Below are 18,465 nucleotides of genomic sequence, written 5' to 3' on the forward strand. Positions count from 1 at the left end.
TTACCATCTGAGCCACCAGGGAAGCCATTGTTATTGTCACAAAGTAACTGAATGGTTCAACGGCCAGTTCAGGGCTCTTTCATTCAGACAAGTTGGATACACTGACCAGAGCCAGAGTACTCAGGTGTGGACAGAACTGTGGCTACAGAACAGACAAATGTCTCATAGACTAATATTGAATGAAAACTGATGCAGAGCCAGAGGTGTTCAACACAATTTAGGGAGTGTTAGCATTGAAATTCTTTCTATTTATAAGGGAAAGGTAGAAAATGCAAACAGAAGAGCTAAACAGATGAGAAGAGTGAAAATGATATCAACGAAGGGCATCTGCTATCAGTATTTCCGTGTGCATCTTTACAGACCTCTCAGTTGCACAGCTGTGGGTACCTGCTTATTCACTCACTCTCTCCGCATATGTTTATATATGCAAATGCATTTATATATGTGTACATTCATAGCTATATTTGCATATCTAGAGAATGCATCAATATAAGTTGATTTATATGGGATCATATAAATTGAAATATGATTCACCTAATATTGGGTTGGCCAAAAATTTCATTCAGGTTTTTCTGTAAGATGTTATGGAAAAACCCAAATGAACCTTTGGCCAACCCAATATTTTGAGAAATATTTCAGTTTAAATGATTGAAGACATATGTCATTCTGAAGGGATTTTAACAACTTTCTCCACAAAGCCTTCAATGGGTAGGGAAGACAGGGCAGGACCATCTGTTTCTCTCTTTAACCTAAGGACCTCTTTAGAAAAGAAATGTGTAGAATTATTTCTCTGAGTCCTTAAAAAAAAAAGACACCATCTGTAGAACATATGAAGAAATGTTACTCTTTCTTAATAGTTTTTGCTCTTTGTCTTGTAGGATATGAATGAAGTTGCCAACTTTGTGGATGGCTCAGTTTCAGGATGTTCCACGAGCAATCTAAATTATCCCCCATTCACTCCCAGTAAGCATTGATTAGTCTGATTAAAGTGGCAACACATATCTCATATTTTAAATTCATAAGGATAGATATGAACAACCTGCTGAGGGTCTTTGTACATAAATTGCATAGAGGAAGGAAAATGTGGGTACCATATAAAGAAAACCAGAGAAGAAAATCAAAACACCCTGCTTTCTTAGATGAGGCATAAATTCAAAAGGGGCAACCTAGTCCTTCTGCTTACATCTGAGCTGTTTCTAGGGGAAAGTCAGGAGAAGATATGGTACAGAAACCAGAGGCTAGCAGTTAGTTCATTCTGCTCTCAAGTGTGGACCCAGACAGGTCAGGGCTTACCAGAGAGAGACCAGATAACTAGGTTTGGTCTTCAGATGAAGTCAAGTTTGGTCAAGTCAAGAGAGTGAAGAAGAGATTTGGATGACAGGATGAGAGGAAGCCAGAACCCATGGCTTGGGAGGACAAAGTCCGTGTCAGTGAATAGAATGCTAGAGAGATCTGATTGAACTTTGACCAATAGCATCTCCCAGGGTGTGGTGCTAGGATCACAGCATTTGTTGTATTTTGAAGAAAACTAGAGACTCACAGAGAAATAGTGTCTTGATTAAGAAAGGAATAAACTGCTAAAATTATAGCATCTTTTGAAGACTTCTAATCTAAGATCATGGCATCCGGTCCCATCACTTCATGGCAAATAGTTGGGGAAACAGTGGAAACAGTGGCTGACTTTATCTTTCTGGGCTCCAAAATCACTGCAGATGGTGATTGCAGCCATGAAATTAAAAGACACTTACTCCTTGGAAGGAAAGTTATGACCAAACATAGACAGCATATTAAAAAGCAGAGACATTACTCTGTCAGCAAAGGTCTGTCTAGTCAAGGCTATGGTTTTTCCAGTGGTCATGTATTGGGCTATAAAGAAAGCTGAGTGCCAAAGAATTGATGCTTTTGAACTGTGGTGTTAGAGAAGACCTTTGAGAGTCACTTGGACTGCAAAGAGATCCAACCAGTCCATCCTAAAGGAGATCAGTCCTGGGTGTTCATTGGAAGGACTGATGTTGAAGCTGAAACTCCAATATTTTGGCCACCTGATGTGAAGAGCTGACTCATTTGAAAAGACCCTGATGCTGGGAAAGATTGAGGCCAGGAGGAGAAGGGGGTGACAGAGGATGAGATGGTTGGATGGCATCACCAACTCAATGGACATGGGTTTGGGTGGACTCCGGGAGTTGGTGATGGACAGGGAAGCCTGGTGTGCTGTGGTTCATGGGGTCGCAAAGAGTCGGACACGACTGAGCAACTGAATTGAACTGAATCTGACAAGAAAACAGGAAATTGTAACAAAGGGATCAAGACTAAACAGTGAGGGACTTAGATGGGAGGCTTCATTCTTTTGCTGATGGAAATTACTAATATTTTAGTAATGGAAATAGGGCAGTCAAATGGTTTTGGAAATACTGATCTGGCATTATGTATGCTTCTAATATGAATTAGAAAGTCAATAGATCAGAGGTAAATAAGCCATTAAGGAAATGATTGCAAGAGTTAAGATCCAAAGTAATTTGGATCTGAACCAGAGTGGTGTGAAGGGAGCAGAGAAGATTGGATGAATGAAAGACAGGTTGGTCGATCATCCTTTATAGTATCTGGTCAACAGAGAGAAGGGATAGAAATTTATTTTTAATAAATATTTTTGTTCTTGGATCACTCAGCTAAGTCTGCAGACTTCAGATTTAACTTCAAATCTAACTGGACCCACTTACTTCTAAGTTCTTGTTTCTGGTCACCTGAGCACCCAGGTGGGAGGATGTGTGTGGGTGTCAAGTCAGCCCAATTGTTTTGCATAACAGAGAAACTACTGTGTATATAGCTCTCTGATTGTGCGGATGGTGTATGTCCACTTCCAAGATGGCCATAAAATTGCCTGCTCGGGGAGCCGCCTTGTCTGGTGATAGCTGAGAAACGGGGAATGTGTAGCTCAGGCTGTCATTGACCGAACCCTCTTTTGTCGCAGAAATCCTGGATGGGTACCTGTTCAGCAAGAGCATCTGCATGGACGCAGTGCAGCACTGGGGGCAGCATTACGATGTCCACAATCTGTACGGCTACTCCATGGCCATCACCACTGCAGAGTAAGGCCATTATCACATGGGCTCAACACATGATCAGAGAGACTTAATACATGACCAGATTCTTAGTCTTGTCAGATTCCAGGTGCTACTATTATTTTTTAGAATTTGGCAAGATAAGTAAGGCTGTTGTTATTGAATGAATAAAGAAAATCCTGGGCACGTAGATAAGAAAGTGAAAATGCAAGTGCAAATCATTCAGTCATGTCCGACTCTTTGCGACCCCGTGGACTATACAGTCCATGAAATTCTCCAGGCCACAATACTGGAGTGGATAGCCTTTCCCTTCTTCGGGGGATCTTCCCATCCCAGGGATTGAATCCAGGTCTCCTTCATGGCAGGTGGATTCTTTACCAGCTGAGCCATAAGGGAAACCCAAGAATACTGGAGGGGGTAGCCTATCCCTTCTCCAGCAGATCTTCCTGACCCAGGAATTGAACTGGGGTCTACTGCATTGTAGACAGATTCTTTACCAACTGAGCTATCAGGGAAACCCAAAGGGAGGAAGGAAGCTAATAAATATTTATGGAATGTATATAATGAAAGAAAGAATGAATACATGCATGAATGGAAAATTGGAAGAAAGAAAGGGAAGTAACCCGACCAAGGTCAAACAGCTAATAAATTGTAAGAGCAAAGTTTGGACTCATTTCTGCACGAGTCCAAGGTTTCATGTATTTTCCTCTCTGCCATACTCTATAGACTGGTGTACGGAGGGTTAAGTAACTTACAGACTTCATGTGCTTTGGGATTTTAGGTACCACCTCAGTATCCTTGTACTGAAATTTGATTTTATGGAGTTAATGGTGTACATAGAATGCCTAAAACAAAATAAAATATAAACATACCCAGTGGGGCAGTCTGCTCCCCATAGCAAATCTAGCCCTACAGGAGAGAACTAGAAGAAAAGAGTAGGGTATTAACTTGAGAGCTTCAGTAGCATCACATTAACCTCTGGGCTAAGACTCACTAAGGTCACACATTGAATCCCTCTCTCCCTTTCTAGAACTGTCAAGACTGTGTTCCCCAACAAGAGAAGCCTCATTTTAACCCGTTCTACGTTTGCGGGTTCTGGCAAGTTTGCAGCCCACTGGCTAGGAGACAATGCCGCCACCTGGAGCGACCTTCGATGGTCCATCCCTGGCATGCTTGAGTTCAACCTGTTTGGTATCCCCATGGTGAGTCCACACGGCAGTCCCCAGAATGCCTCATTCTAGATGGCTTCCAAATAATAAACCTTCCTTCCTCTGCCCTCCGCAGCCCAGGGCTAAGGGTCTGGTGAGCACTGCTCCATCTACATTAGTATGACACTGATACCATGACATTCTTTACTGTACTGCCTTATAAAAATAGAAGCTTGATACCACCTTGAAGTGGTATCATTGGAACATTTTTTTTTTAAATTAAAGTACAACCTACATGTGAAAAAGTGCACATATCTATAAGGTTACAGATGAGGATTTTCACAAATGAAACACATCTGTGTATTTTGCATCCAAATGAGGAAGCACAACACTATCAGCGTCCTAGAGATGGCTTTGGGATATTTTAGTTAAATTCGACATATCTATTTATTGAGCTCTTACTCTGAGCAAAGTATTGAGCTAGGCGTACATGAAGAGAAACATACATATAGTAATGGAAACACCTTCCTTCCCTCCCCGCCAAGTTTATACACAAGCTCACACACATAATTATGGCAAGCTAGGGTAATAGTGCCAACAGGAACATATAATTTAAATGTTAAAAGAAATCCCAGGAAAGGGAATTTTCAACTCTAATCAGATTACAAGAAACAAGGGGAGTCACGGGAAGAAGTCAATAGTGACTTCATAAAGAAGATGGCACTTGAGTTTAACCTTAAAAGTGGGTATGTTTATCAGACTAACGGTTAGGGGAGATCATCTTAAGACTGAGAAATAAACTTGAACAAGACCAGCAAGAGGGAGCATTTGATGTATCTGTAAGGATGGGTATGTAGGACTGGAATGAGAAATGATGCTGGAAAGGTGAGTTGCAGCCAGTTACCATGAGTTACCAGGAGGACGAGCAGTAGGAGACACTGGATATTTTTGAAGAGATGAATGACCTGATTAGATTTAGCCATTGGAAAATTAATTGTGCCAGTGCTGTGGTAAAAGTGATAATATCAACAGTATTTCTAGTTACTATTCACCAAAAAGCTATTGTACGTCACATGTTTTACTTATATCATCTCATTTACTAAACCCTAGAGTGCCTGCTTTAATAAAATGAGGAAACTGAGGCACAGAGGGTTGAGGAACTCATTTGAAGTCACCTGGCAGTAAGGAGTGGACATGGGACACAGCCCAATTCCATCACACTGCATTCGCCTTCTCAGGGAGAGGTCAGCCAAGCCGGGTTGGCAGGTCTTCGGTAGAAAGCACAGCCCAGGAGCAGGGGCAGCAGTGGAAGTGAGGCCCACGTGCTCTCACTGTCTGTGTGTCCTTCCAGGTGGGCGCTGACATATGTGGCTTTATGCTGGATACTTCTGAAGAGCTCTGCAGACGGTGGATGCAGCTGGGAGCGTTCTATCCATTTTCCAGGAATCACAATGGCCAAGGCTACAAGGCAAGTTAGTCTCCCAGGAGACATGATCAAAATAGACTTGGCATTCAGTAGGACTGGATCTACCTTCATCCTCACCTGGAAATCTGTTGAGCTAGCCTCCTCCCTGGTGCTTCACTTAGGCTAACTGGGACCACTGTTTGCAACTGACCAGAACTCCTGGTGTGCCATTACAATGCTCTGTTGCCGTGGCTGCTGCTATTTCTGCTGCAGCAGTCAAAGAAATGGCAAGTCTGTGAAGGTTTTCAATCAAACCTCTAGACACATTATCTATGTTACTCATTTTGAATAAAAATGAGGAAATACTTCAGATATTTAAATGGAGTCTACCAAGAGAGAAGAGCTTCCCCAATGATTCAGCAGTAAAGAATCCACCTGCCAATACAGGAAACACAGAAGACTCAGGTTCAATCCCTGGGTCGGGAAGATCCCCTGGAGGAGGAAATGGCAACCCACTCCAGTATTCTTGCCTGGAAAGAATCCCATGGACAGAGGAGCCATGGGGTTGCAGAGTCAGACACGCCTGAGCAACTAAGCAAGCATGCACTGCCGAGAGAGCACCCCTAGAATGAACGAGGGGAAGGCCTTACAGGGTGAAGAGCATCCACTGACTGGGTGAAATGAACTCTCTTTTCTCAACCCTATTGCTCAGAAGCAAAGTTGCAAGGTAGCTCCAGGTCTGGCAGGAATAAAACTCTTAGTTGCGATGAATAGAATCTGGTTTCTGCAGATCCTTCTGAGGTAGATGGGCTCCAGGCGAGGCATTTATCACTAGCCTCCTGTTTGCATTTTCTGAGGAAGGAGGCAAGTGGACTCCAGGCTAGGTATTTACAACCTAGGCTAGGTATTTACAGCCTCCGATTTGCACTTTGAGATAGAAAAAAACCAACCAAACAAGAGCAGGGTAAATAGTCAGACGGGGCACTTTTTAACTGTCGTGGCAGGAACAGAGAGGAGTCAAACCCTGCCTGAGTAAAGGATCAAGGTCATTTCCCCTCCCTGGGGCAAGGGAAACACTGCACATGTTCAGGAAGGCTCTTTGGGGATCGAAAAGAGAGTGTACCACCCCAGAATAGGTGATGCTAAGGCCCCCCATAGGACTGGACTTTTTCCCCATCTTGGGAAAAAGTTGCACATTGCATGTTGGGGAGAGTCCTAGGACAGGTCAGAAGTGGAAAAAGAAACTAGATAGTTGGCCAAAGGTAAACAGAGACCCAGAAGAACTGCCCCATATAAATGACTTAACCACCTGTTCACTGAGCCCCTCCTCCATCCGGGGGCAGTGGCGGGGGTGGGGGAGGTGGGGGGGGAATGCCCACACCCTGTGTATCCAGGTATGCCTCTCTGCCTTGCTTCTGTCTTAATTAAACAGGCTGTTTCTCTGTGTGCGCTCACACTTGTGCTGTCTCTAATAATAAACTTTGCACCTGCTTTTATGGTTCCCCTCCTTGAAACATTCTTGCTTTCAAACAGAGGCAAGAGCCTGGGAAAATGTGCTTCTTGCCTCTAAACCCTTGCTGGTCTAGTGGCTAGGATTACTGGTTTTGATTCAGGTCACCCAGGTTCAATTCCTGAGCAGGGAACTCACCGCTCACTGCTGCTTCTCCGAGATCAAAACCAGATGACAACTACCACCTCTTGTTTCTTCCCAGGCCCAGGATCCAGCCTCCTTTGGCCCTGACTCACTGCTGTTGAATTCCTCCAGGCACTACCTGACCATCCGCTATACCCTTCTGCCCTATCTCTACACACTCTTCTACCGTGCTCACAGCCGCGGGGACACTGTGGCCAGGCCCCTTCTGCATGAGTAAGTTCATCTAATCCACAGGAATTTTATCAATACAACTGGGTGAAACTGTATCATCAAATGGAAGTGGGAAAATTAAAACAATCCAGTTAATCAGATATATTTTTTCAACTTGAATAATCATTTGGCATTTACAATTCTATTACTGCCTATATGTCAATGCTATTTTAAGTATATTTAAGTGGTATAGCCTTATCCCTTTGGGAACGAGAAGTGTTCTAAAAGTCATGGGAGTTGGGGTCTTTGTTCTCCCAACTAACTCCATACCTTAGACAAATCATTTAAGTTCTTTCTTCCTTAGCTTCTCTGAAAGTGAAAGTCCCAGTCTTTGCGACCCCATGGACCATACACAGTCCATGAAATTCTCCAGGCCAGAATACTGTAGTGGCTAGCCTTTCCCTTCTCCAGGGGATCCTCCCAACCCAGGGATGGAACCCAGGTCTCCCACATTGTGGGCAGATTCTTTACCAGCTGAGCCACAAGAGAAGCAATTGTCCCCTACCTCTGGTATCTAACGCCTGATGATCTGAAGTGCAACTGATGTAATAATGATAGAAATAAAGTGCACAATAAATGTAACGTGTTTGAATCATCCTGAAACCAGCACCCCTTTCTCCCAAGTCCATGGAAAAACTGGCTTCTATAAAACTGGTCCCTGGTGCCAAAAAGGTTGGGGACCATTGATTTAAAGGCTTTGATATCTTGGAGCTGATGGTCGCTTTTGTAATGCACCCTGTTTGGGCTCTAGGAATGAGCCTGTCATTTACACACTGATAAGAATACTACTATGCAGGATTTCCAGAAATCAGAATTTTTATCTTCACCCAATGAGTATCTAATTTGACTCTAACAAAGAGCACTTTTAAGAGACTCTCCTTAGGGTCGCTTAGTATGAACTGATGCCTCAACAGATTAGCCAGCAGGTATCTCTGGGGTCTTCAGGCAATCCTGTTTTTGGGCTGGAAGCAGCTGTGAGGAAATACTCACTAGGTAGAGATTTGTTCTAGGAGAGGGTGTGTCCTTGCTTCCGAGATGATGCTGTGGGGCCCTCTAGTGGCTGCAGAATGAGTAGCTCTGTGGTGGGGTTGGCGTTCTGAGTGACCCCAGCAGCATCAGCAGAAGGAAGCCGTGTTCAGAAACTGAGGATTGAAATGATGCTGGGAAGCTTACGTGGAGCTAGCCGGCATGAGACAGAGGCTGTGGTTTAGGTGGGGACCCTGCCTCAACTGGCCTTCCCGGGTAGCTCAGTGGGTAAAGAATCTGCCTGCAGCGCAGGAGATGGGGGAGATTCGGGTTCATTCCCTGGTTCAGGAAGATCCCCTGGAGGAGGGCATGGCAACCCACTCCAGTGTTTCTGCCTGGAGAATAGTATGGACAAAGGAGCCTGGCGGGCTACAGTCCATAGGGTGGCCAAGAGTCGGACACGACTGAAGCGACCCACAAAAACAAAGATATTAGGTTGAACTCCAGTATTCTTGCCTGGAGAATCCCAGGGACAGGGGAGCCTGGTGGGCTGCTGTCTATGGGGTCGCACAGAGTCGGACACGACTGAAGCGACGCAGCAGCAGTGTTTGCTGTTAATTAGATCAAAGCCTCAGTTTGGACATAGAATTCAACCAGTTTTATTGATTGGCTTGTACGTGATTCATTCTAACAGTTTTGAGCACAGATGTTCTGAAAGCCAAATACCTGGATATTGGAGAATATACTTGCTGGTAATCAATGGGGACATCTTTGAGGTCTATATTGGTCACATCACAATAAAAAAAAAAATAGAATCTAGGTCTCATTTATTAAAATTAACAGAATAATTTTACACTCTACAAATAAAGAGACTTTTTCTTGTCAAAATCAAAACACAGTTAATTTCCTTATGTTTCTGACATTTTAGGCTTCAGGTATTATATTATTATAATATATATTATGATATATATTTATTCTTGTGGGTAAGGTTTTGCTATCTCCTGGAATTATCTGTTAAAACGCAGGTATCCTAAAAGAGAAAAGAGTAAAGTTTTTAATTGGTTTTTTTTTTTTTTTTTTTTGAAGGAGGGTGATCAGATCCAATTCTTTTTGGATAGTCAGCTGAAGTTTTCAAATATCCTGCTTGTTGTATTTTTGAAGGGAGATATGGCAAATAGAATTATAGCCTGGAACCTGCCCAGCACAAGTACTGAAATAGGAATTTCTGTCCAAATTAGGGGAAGCATAGGAGGGTACAGAGGCTGGGAAATTGGGTCTGCCTGCAGGAGTGCGGGGAGGGCTAGGGATTGAATAGGGGTCACAGAATAGTTGGGAGAATTTGCCCCAGGCAGGGAGCCTGCAGGTTTTAGACAGGCTTGGGGGAGAGCCGCCAGAAAGCTCTGGCCCAGATCTCAGGGACGATTTCTCCATGTCTAGGTTCTACCAGGACAGCAACACCTGGGATGTGCACCAGCAGTTTTTATGGGGGCCGGGCCTCCTCATCACTCCAGTCCTGGATGAGGCAAGTGTTCCCACAGAGTAACCATGGCGATCTCTGCTTTTGTTCAGGCTAACTCCAAACTCCTCCCTTCTTGCAACCATGTATCTTCTTCCTATTCCCAAACTCCAAACTCCTCCCTTCTTGCAACCATGTATCTTCTTCCTATTCCCAAACCATTTCCTACATGCAGGCTGGGGCAGCCTTAAAGGCAGTGTGCTGGAGTTTGGGGAAGACGGGTACACATTTTGTCTCTAGGAGCCTTTTGTCCTTGACCAAGTTTCCAATCAATGTAGAAGCATCTATGGGTGACTCTGGGATCAAGAACGGTCCTATGCATTGTCAGAGTCACCTAGCAGATCATAACTTGCTCCGTGATGGAGAGACAGGATGGAGCAGTGCCCTAGCACTCATTCTAAGGTCAGGCTGACCTTGGTGTTGGTTGTCATCTCTGCCACTTGACACCAGTGACATCTGGGGGAAATGACGGGCTAGTTCCTCGGCTGTGAGGTGAGATAACAATAGCCCGTATCACTGGGGACTCTTGGGGAGGTTAAATGCGGTATACAGTGTAAACCTGGAACTGTTATTTTATCACAACATGTGTTTCAGTATTATTATTCTTCTTCCTAATGTGATTCCACCTGGGGTTCTTCTTTGAGTTGCCAAGTTATCGCCTCTATTAGAAGAAAAGCACGAGTTGATAACAGAGAAAAGAAAGGCCATGTATGCATTCTCAGTACACATTGAAGAATTTCCCTAGGGAATGCTAAGAAATCCATTTTTTTTTCCTCCTTCAGAGGCTGGGCCATGAAGGACAAGGTTTTGTTTTAATTTCAGGGTGCAGAGAAAGTGACCGCATACATGCCTGACGCTGTCTGGTATGACTATGAGACTGTAAGTAGCTTTGACTTTTCTCCACTTTTCAAGCTTCATAGACAGGATACCTCTAGGCAGAGAGAAACATTTATCTGTGTACTGAGGAATGTTTCTGCTGTGCTTCCAGTAGTAATTTCACAGCTGAGTCAATAAAGTGAGCCTAGGTCACTTGACATCAGTCATGATGAAATCTGAAAAAGATACTTCCATGTACTTTATTCAGCAATAAAATTTAGACGGAAGTAGAAGGTCTCATGGGCAAATACTGGGGCCAGTAGACAATTTGAGCCTGGTTTTGAGCCAGATTCTTATTTAGCACGCTCAATTCCCACAATGTATGTCAAATAGCCTCAGCGAGACATTGTGTTCCCCCAAGCCATCAACTGATTCCAGAACCTGTTGTTATTAAATTCTTTCCCTTTTCTTGTTTGATTTCCTGGCTAGACAGCAATTCAGCTAGGTGGGAGAAGGAGACAGCTGTAAGTAAGTCAGCGTGTGATTAAGAGGTGACCTGTGCATGTGGACGTGTTTGAGTTGTCTGTGTGCCTCAGGGGGGCCGAGTGAGATGGAGGAAGCAAAAAGTGGAGATGGAACTTCCTGGAGACAAAATTGGACTTCACCTGCGAGGAGGCTACATCTTCCCCACGCAGCAGCCAGCCACGACCACGGTGGCCAGGTACAGTGTGGCCGGGGGTTTCCGTCATTTCTGTTCCCATCTGTTGTCTACGTAGAAGAGGCTGATGCATTGCATGGACTGTGGGGAGGAAGGGCATTTGTGTGTGTGTGTGTGTGTGAGGTCATCAAACTCTGTCCCTAGATTTCCCTAGGCTTCTTCTGGAGAAGCTGTGATTTAGAGCTGCATCCAGATGGATTTTCAAAGACCTGAATCTCTGTCCTTCCTTAACCCTTCTGACTTTCTCTTTGAAACAGACGGACATCTGCAGTGGTGAACCTTCCTAGTTTTCCTAGAACCATTTCAGTGTTAGCCCTGAAAGTCTCATGTTTTGGGGAACATCTCTATTCCGGGTAAAGGAGGTCTGTTGATCTCCCCAGCTGCCTTAATTGGACCATCATTCCACTGTGCTATGCTCCGGACACCCCATTTCTAGGGAGTTGGGTCCATTTCCACTCCCCTATAATTTCAGTTTCCTGTTCCTTTCTTGCCATGAGCATCTTGTGATGCAAAACAGTGTTCAATAATTATTTCCTGTGCAGTTCAAATCTCCTTCATGTCATTACTTTCTCCTTGATGATTTTGATTCTCAAATTATACATTCCATCGGATACTAAAGAGACTCATATTCATATTCATGTCTCTAAATTATTAGCTTATTAGCTTTTAATAGGGAATTTTTTTGGAGGTTAGGAACCCTTTTCTTTTGAACATTCCTTCCTACCATAATTTTTCAAATTTTGACTTTGTAATACTGATGGAAAATATTTATACACCCAGTACCACCTGCTTTCTTTTTCTTTATTCAGCTTTATGCTGTTCTGCGTACTGGTACCAAAACTGTCTTTCCAAAATGAGGATATCAACTTATTGCTTCCCAGGTTAAACTCCAAAATCTGTCATTAGCAGAGTGTTAAAGGCCACATAATCTGGTTTCAAGTTAACAAATGTGTCTCCTGACACATCTTGCTACACATCTTTAGATTAGCAATTCCAAAAATCTTGTTATTCTCCAAACATACTCACCTCTTTCCCTGCCTTTGGGCTTCTCTATTTATTGTCCTTTTCAACATTCTTTGCCTGGTACATTCTTTTTTTTTAAATTTTATTTTATTTTTAAACTTTACAAAATTGTATTAGTTTTGCCAAATATCAAAATAAATCCGCCACAGGTATACATGTGTTCCCCATCCTGAACCCTCCACCCTCCTCCCTCCCCCTACCATTCCTCTGGGTTGTCCCAGTGCACTAGCCCCAAGCATCCAGTATCGTGCATCGAACCTGGAGTGGCATGATCTGTCAAATTAAACTCAGATTTCTTCTGTGGGAAATCCTCCCCCAAAACTCCAGCACAGGGAGTGCTGCTACTTGCAGCTTTCTGCTTATTATTTATACTTTCTTACTGCTTAGCTAATTTTCCCCCCTTCTTAACATTGTTAAGTATTTCAATCATAGTTACTTTATACTTTGCAGCTGAGATTTCTAGTCTCTGAAATTCTTAGTAGACTCGTAATAAATCTCTTGTTAGTTGCTTTTGCCATCTATCTTTCATGCTGGCTAGTTACCTTATGTGTTTAGTAATTTTTTTGTTTTTCAAATGCGGTGACTGCGAGAATCCAATTATAGGTCTTATTCCTTCAGAGATGATTAGCCTTCTTTTCGGTTGCAAACGAGGATTGCTGTCACCTTGGGTTTCACATTAGCAACATTCAGGTGTCTAATTTATCTGAACCAAGTAATGTTTTAGTGGACGAGTCCTTCAGGCTATTGGCTTCCCAGGGGGCCCAGTGGTAAAGAATCTGCCTGCCAGTGCTGGAGATTGCAAGAGATGTGGGTTTGATCTCTGGATCAGGAAGATCCCCTGGAGTAGGAAATGGCAACCCACTCCAGTATTCTTGCCTGGGAAATCCCAAGAGAAGCCTGGCGGGTTATAGTCCATGGGGTCACAAAGAGTTGGACAGGACTGAGCAACTAAGCATGTACATACATCTTCAGAGTATACGGCAGCCTCCAGCATATCTGGCTACTATAATGCTAGAAATATCAGTATGGACTCCTGAAAGGATTTTAACTTCTGTGCCACTCAACCTTCTGCTTTGATTATTTGGTAAATATGTTTAATATTTCTTACAATATTTAAGGTCATCAGTGGAGCTGTGGTCTGTTTGGTTTTGTATCTCTTAGACTTCCTAGCATTGAAAGCTACTCAGTTTGTGTGTGTTGAATGAAAGCAAGTGCCTTTGTTGATAATGGAATCTGGCTTGCTCAGGGCACTGTGGAAGGCTGAACTGTGAAAGAATACAGTAGGGGATGTAAGGGGTGCAGCAGGAGCCAGAAATTGGGAGGTGGTTTAGGGGAGGATGAAATAGGGAGAGATTTTCAAATGCCGTTGCTCTTCCTTTCTATGTCCATATATTTCAGCATCTTTTGAGTGGTTTCATGTGTTTCATTTTCTAAGTGGGGGTCTCCAACCTCCAGGATCTAACGCCTGATGATCTGAGGTGGAGCTGATATAGTAACAATAGAAATAAAGTGCACAATAAATGTAATGCACTTGAATCATCCCAAAACCGCCTGTCTCACTCCTGCTCCATGCAAGTTGTCTTTCACGAAACTGGTCCCTGGTGCCGAAAAGGTTGGGGACTGCTGTTCTAAGTTATGTAGCAAATAATTAGAATGTTTCCTTTTTCTGTCTCAAAATGAACTGAAAATAATCAAGTTAGGAAAATTGTCCTCATACAGATGGATTCTATTGTATTTTCTTGGTTTCTTAGTCAACGTAGTTCTTAGGCAGGGAAAAAAATATGTCCTCCTGACTTCAGTGAATACTTCCCCTGCATGTATCAGCTATAAAATAATTAGGCTGAACCAATTATCATCTAGGATTTCTCTTCTAATAGTCTGTATTCAAAATAATAAGAGCATTAACAGCTTTTATTGTAGCAATGCTGGTGATTAAATTCTTGCCTCCTACATAGATGTTTCTCGCCAGTGTTTGGCGTATTTCTGTCTCCTGTGACACTAGTGATTCTGGAAAATGATGCCCCTGTAGATTTTGCCTTTGTGCCTGAAGACGAGCAGAGCCATCTGCTGCTAGGAACCTTTCCCACTTGAAATCTGATGGAATCCTTCACAGCTCATTTAGCAAAATTCTTTGAGCCCCAAGTCTTTGGCTCTCACATAAATCTTGTTTCCCATAGTCGACGGAACCCTCTCGGTCTAATCATTGCCCTGGATGAGAACAAAGAAGCAAAAGGAGAACTTTTCTGGGATGATGGGGAAACAAAAGGTGAGCACCACGTTGGGGTTTCCAGACGTCATCTTTGAGTTTCTCCTGCTGCTCATTCAGTGGTGGGAGACAGCTCACCAGGCACTGCAGCGTTTATCACCCGAGAGAAGAATTCTGGTTTTGGTTGTGCAGTTTAGGAATAGTGGTAGATGAAAGGATGGTAGATGCTTTCCTTGGATGGAAGGAAAACTCCCCTCCATCTCTTAGAATTCTCCCACTGGCCAGCTATATTGTATATATATATAGGCTCTCATTTGATTTTCAATCAGCCCCTGAAATATGTTTTCAAGGCTGTTTCTGCCATTCAGTGCATTTTCCTTCACTCCAAATGCTTATGAACAAGCATGGAGGACATGTAAAACATGCCCATGCTAGTGAAGCAGTGAGAGGACACTTTCCTAGTGCACCTGCATCTAGCCATACTTCTCAGCTCATTTGTCTGTCTCCAGTCACTAAGAATTCTTGTGGCTGAAGCTTAGGAAGCAGATTCACTGGAGGCATATGCTTTGGAAGCACTTGGGAGGGAGGGAACCCTTTCAAGGTTAAGGTAGGAAGGAAAAGAGAAAACAGTGGCTCAGCCTTGGAAACTCTATAATCTGTCATTCTCAACATGAAGCTCTGTTACTGAGTCCAAGCTTGCTCTGCTTGCCACATGACAGGCCAATAAATTGGAGACGAGGTGTTGAGGCAAAGAATAAGGACTTTATTCAGAAAATTGGCAAATAGAGAAGATGGCAGACTAATGTCTCAAAATAACCACATATCAAGGTCTGGATGTCAGGTTCTTTTATAGATTAGAGGATGAGGAGGTGAAGAAGTCAAAAGATTCTAAGTCTTACACTTAGCTCCTGGAATGGCCAGCCTTGGAGAGGGGGTATGTTAATTTCTTCCTTCCTGCAGCTGTTCACAGGCCCTTAGGGTAAGGATGTCTCCCTGAACAAAGGCACTTTGATTTAACATTTAGGAGTAGGGCAGGGTTCCCCGAGGCAGGCCATTATGTATAGACAGTATCCTTTTAATGAACAAAAGCAATGGGAAACAGAGGTTAAAGTAAAGGAAACAGATCCAACTTGTAGTCAGGTTTTCTTCTTCCCTGTAACAGCTTCAAGGAGCACCAGGATGAAATCTGTTTTTCTGTATTGGGCAGAGTCTGACTTGCCCTTCTCTTCCTTTCAGATACTGTGGCCAACAACCTTTATCTCTTATGTGAGTTCTCCGTCACCCAAGTGAGTAGTATATTTTTATGAATCTTAAGTGTGAGCTTTGGTCTGATGATTAGCTCCTATCTGTTTGTGTATATGTGTATTTGTAGCTTCATTTATAACAATAGGGGGACACATTTCTGTTTATGGCTTAATGTCCAATAATCGGATTATCTATGTTAGTAAAAAGAGGCGATGATACAGATAAATCAAAGCAGTCAGTCTTTTAAAATGAATTTTCAAAAAATTCCTTTGTGTGGGTATGTGTTTCTCTCACCCTTCTTCTCCCTGCCTCAGGGGAAAAATAAGTTTGTATTGGAGCGCACATTAGTAGAGAAAACTAAGAAGCATTCAGGGCCATTTGGGTAGCTGGTCTAGGACAGACTATTTGAATGACTTGAGCATCTGTGTATTCAAGGCAGATCTTTGTGTTTAATTGTTTTGCAGAACCGCCTGGAGGTTAAGATTCTGCAATCAACCTACACAGACCCCAATAATTTAGCATTTAAAGAAATTAAAATCCTTGGAACCCAGGAGCCTAACAAGGTTACAGTGAAACAGAACGGTGTTCCAATTCAAGTTTCTCCTAATGTCACTTACGATTCCAACCTACAGGTAAATAGCTTAGATGTTCTTCCTTGCCAAGGTTGCATTGGTTCCTAAAGGACCAGGGCACACTCTGAAGTCAGAAGTGGGGAAGTTAGAGGGTTAGGATAGAAAAAAATAAAAGAGGGAGCCAGAGCTGGGATGAACAAGGAGGCTGCTGAGATACTGGGAGGGAGTAAACTGGTCCTTTCCTCTCTTTTCCCTTATCTGCCCCTCAGTCTTCTGTTCTCTCTGCCTGGAACAAAAGAAGAGCAAAGACAGGAATCTGGGGAACAGGATTAGAGGAAAACTGGGTCTGAAAGCTGCCGATTGATTGGTGCTAGAAGGGTTGAGGTGGGATTCCCATTAATTTAAAATTTCAGATGCTTTTCTTTTTTTCTTTACTCTATAGAGCTAGATTCTCACTCCAACACATTCTTGGGAAATATTTTGAGTCAATGAATTTGATAAGCTTAGCTAATGCTACTTACTTGGTTAGGTGACAGTAATACAAGAATTTTTCATCGCTTTTACTGAGACAGTGTTCTTGAATAGGTTATTATCAATTCCTCTGAAATTTTAGCATTATGAGGGATCCTTTTCCCCAACACTGTTTTCTACAGGGGTTCAAGATAATCTGGGATAGGGAGCAGTGGGGTCATCATGGTTTGTGAGGAACCTTCCAAATTTGGAGACAAATAAGTAAATTTTGTCTTCTACTAAAATGATATATTGGTATCATTGGACATTTTGTCCTAACAACATACATTGAGTATGCATACGTTATAAAGTTAGAAATAATGTATTATATGACTGGTTATGTGTGCAGCAAAGTGCAAGTCCTTTGTAAGATGTTCATATGAAAATAAACTAATTACCAGTTTGATAAATAGATTAATAAATATACAAACAAAAGAACTCTGTTATTATTTGAATTTAGGTGGTGGACAGGCAACCCAATCCTACCTTTAGGAAATGTTAACTTATGTTCTTTCCAATTTCATGTTCAAAGCTTAATGGAGTCATTGAGCAAAAGCTTTGGTGGCATTAGGTCTAGAGTTGGACCTTAAAGATGGTACATCTGTGTAGAGATTTGTTCAGCTGCAAGTGACAGGGAACTCAGCAAAATGGTAGTTTAAACAAACGGATTTTTTTTCCCTTATGGTGTTGAGAGTTTAGGAAGTGCTCAGTTTCTGGCATTGGTTCAGTGCCTCAGGATTGTCAGTGTTGAGGTCTTTTCTTCTCTGGTGATTGGAAGTGATAGCTTAATTCCAGTCACTCTTGCCTTGTTAGAAGAAAAAAATAAAAATTAAAACAAAGAAGGAGCTGGAAGGAAAAGGGAAAGGTGACGATGAAAGAAAGGGAGGGGTAGGCTGTTAAATCAAGAAAGAAACCCCTGGCCAGCCACTTCCGGTGCACTCAGCTATGAATGGCTGCAGCTGTGTTACATGGATTAAAAAAAAAAGTTCTTCTTTGGGAAGTTTGGTGTTCCAAACTGAAGTAGTAAGAAGGGAATTTTCCATTGGGCACATGGCTAGAAGTCTGTTTCACAAATGGGCACCATTATCCTAGAAAGGGCATTGGCATAGGTAAAGCAGTCAAGGTTGGGGTATTAGCATAAGCCAATCCTGGGACTAAGAAAAGCCTTTTGTTAGCCTGTGAGTCTGTATAACTGGAATAGGCAGGACCCACATCTAGAAGAGGGCCTAGTTTGGACAGATTAACTTGTGGTCAGCTTTTGGAGGGTCTTAGGTGCCAAACTAAGAAGGATGTGATCTAATTCTCAAAGGGTCTCCTATTGATCCTTGAATCAATATGCACCATTGTGAGACTGTTGTTCTGTGGTGGTTTTTGAGGTATAGGGAAATGTGAGATGAACGTAGACTGGGGAGAGACT

The 18,465-nt window shown here is 42.8% G+C and overlaps 1 protein-coding gene across 4 annotated transcripts in view; it reads left to right on the forward strand.

The window, feature by feature from the left end:
• Positions 1-18,465, forward strand: part of MGAM (maltase-glucoamylase) — a 96,535-nt gene that overhangs the window by 42,672 nt on the left and 35,398 nt on the right. For all 4 annotated transcript variants that reach the window (XM_059885968.1, XM_059885967.1, XM_024991199.2 and 1 more), the window contains 11 exons: positions 879-963; positions 2,969-3,086; positions 4,090-4,261; positions 5,559-5,675; positions 7,325-7,479; positions 9,880-9,964; positions 10,781-10,837; positions 11,371-11,495; positions 14,693-14,781; positions 15,958-16,007; positions 16,431-16,598. In XM_059885968.1, coding sequence (XP_059741951.1) covers positions 879-963; positions 2,969-3,086; positions 4,090-4,261; positions 5,559-5,675; positions 7,325-7,479; positions 9,880-9,964; positions 10,781-10,837; positions 11,371-11,495; positions 14,693-14,781; positions 15,958-16,007; positions 16,431-16,598 — 1,221 coding nt within the window. The remainder of the gene's footprint in view (positions 1-878; positions 964-2,968; positions 3,087-4,089; positions 4,262-5,558; positions 5,676-7,324; positions 7,480-9,879; positions 9,965-10,780; positions 10,838-11,370; positions 11,496-14,692; positions 14,782-15,957; positions 16,008-16,430; positions 16,599-18,465) is intronic.

The sequence above is a fragment of the Bos taurus genome, chromosome 4, assembly GCF_002263795.3.
Source record: "Bos taurus isolate L1 Dominette 01449 registration number 42190680 breed Hereford chromosome 4, ARS-UCD2.0, whole genome shotgun sequence".
Lineage (NCBI taxonomy): Eukaryota > Metazoa > Chordata > Mammalia > Artiodactyla > Bovidae > Bos > Bos taurus.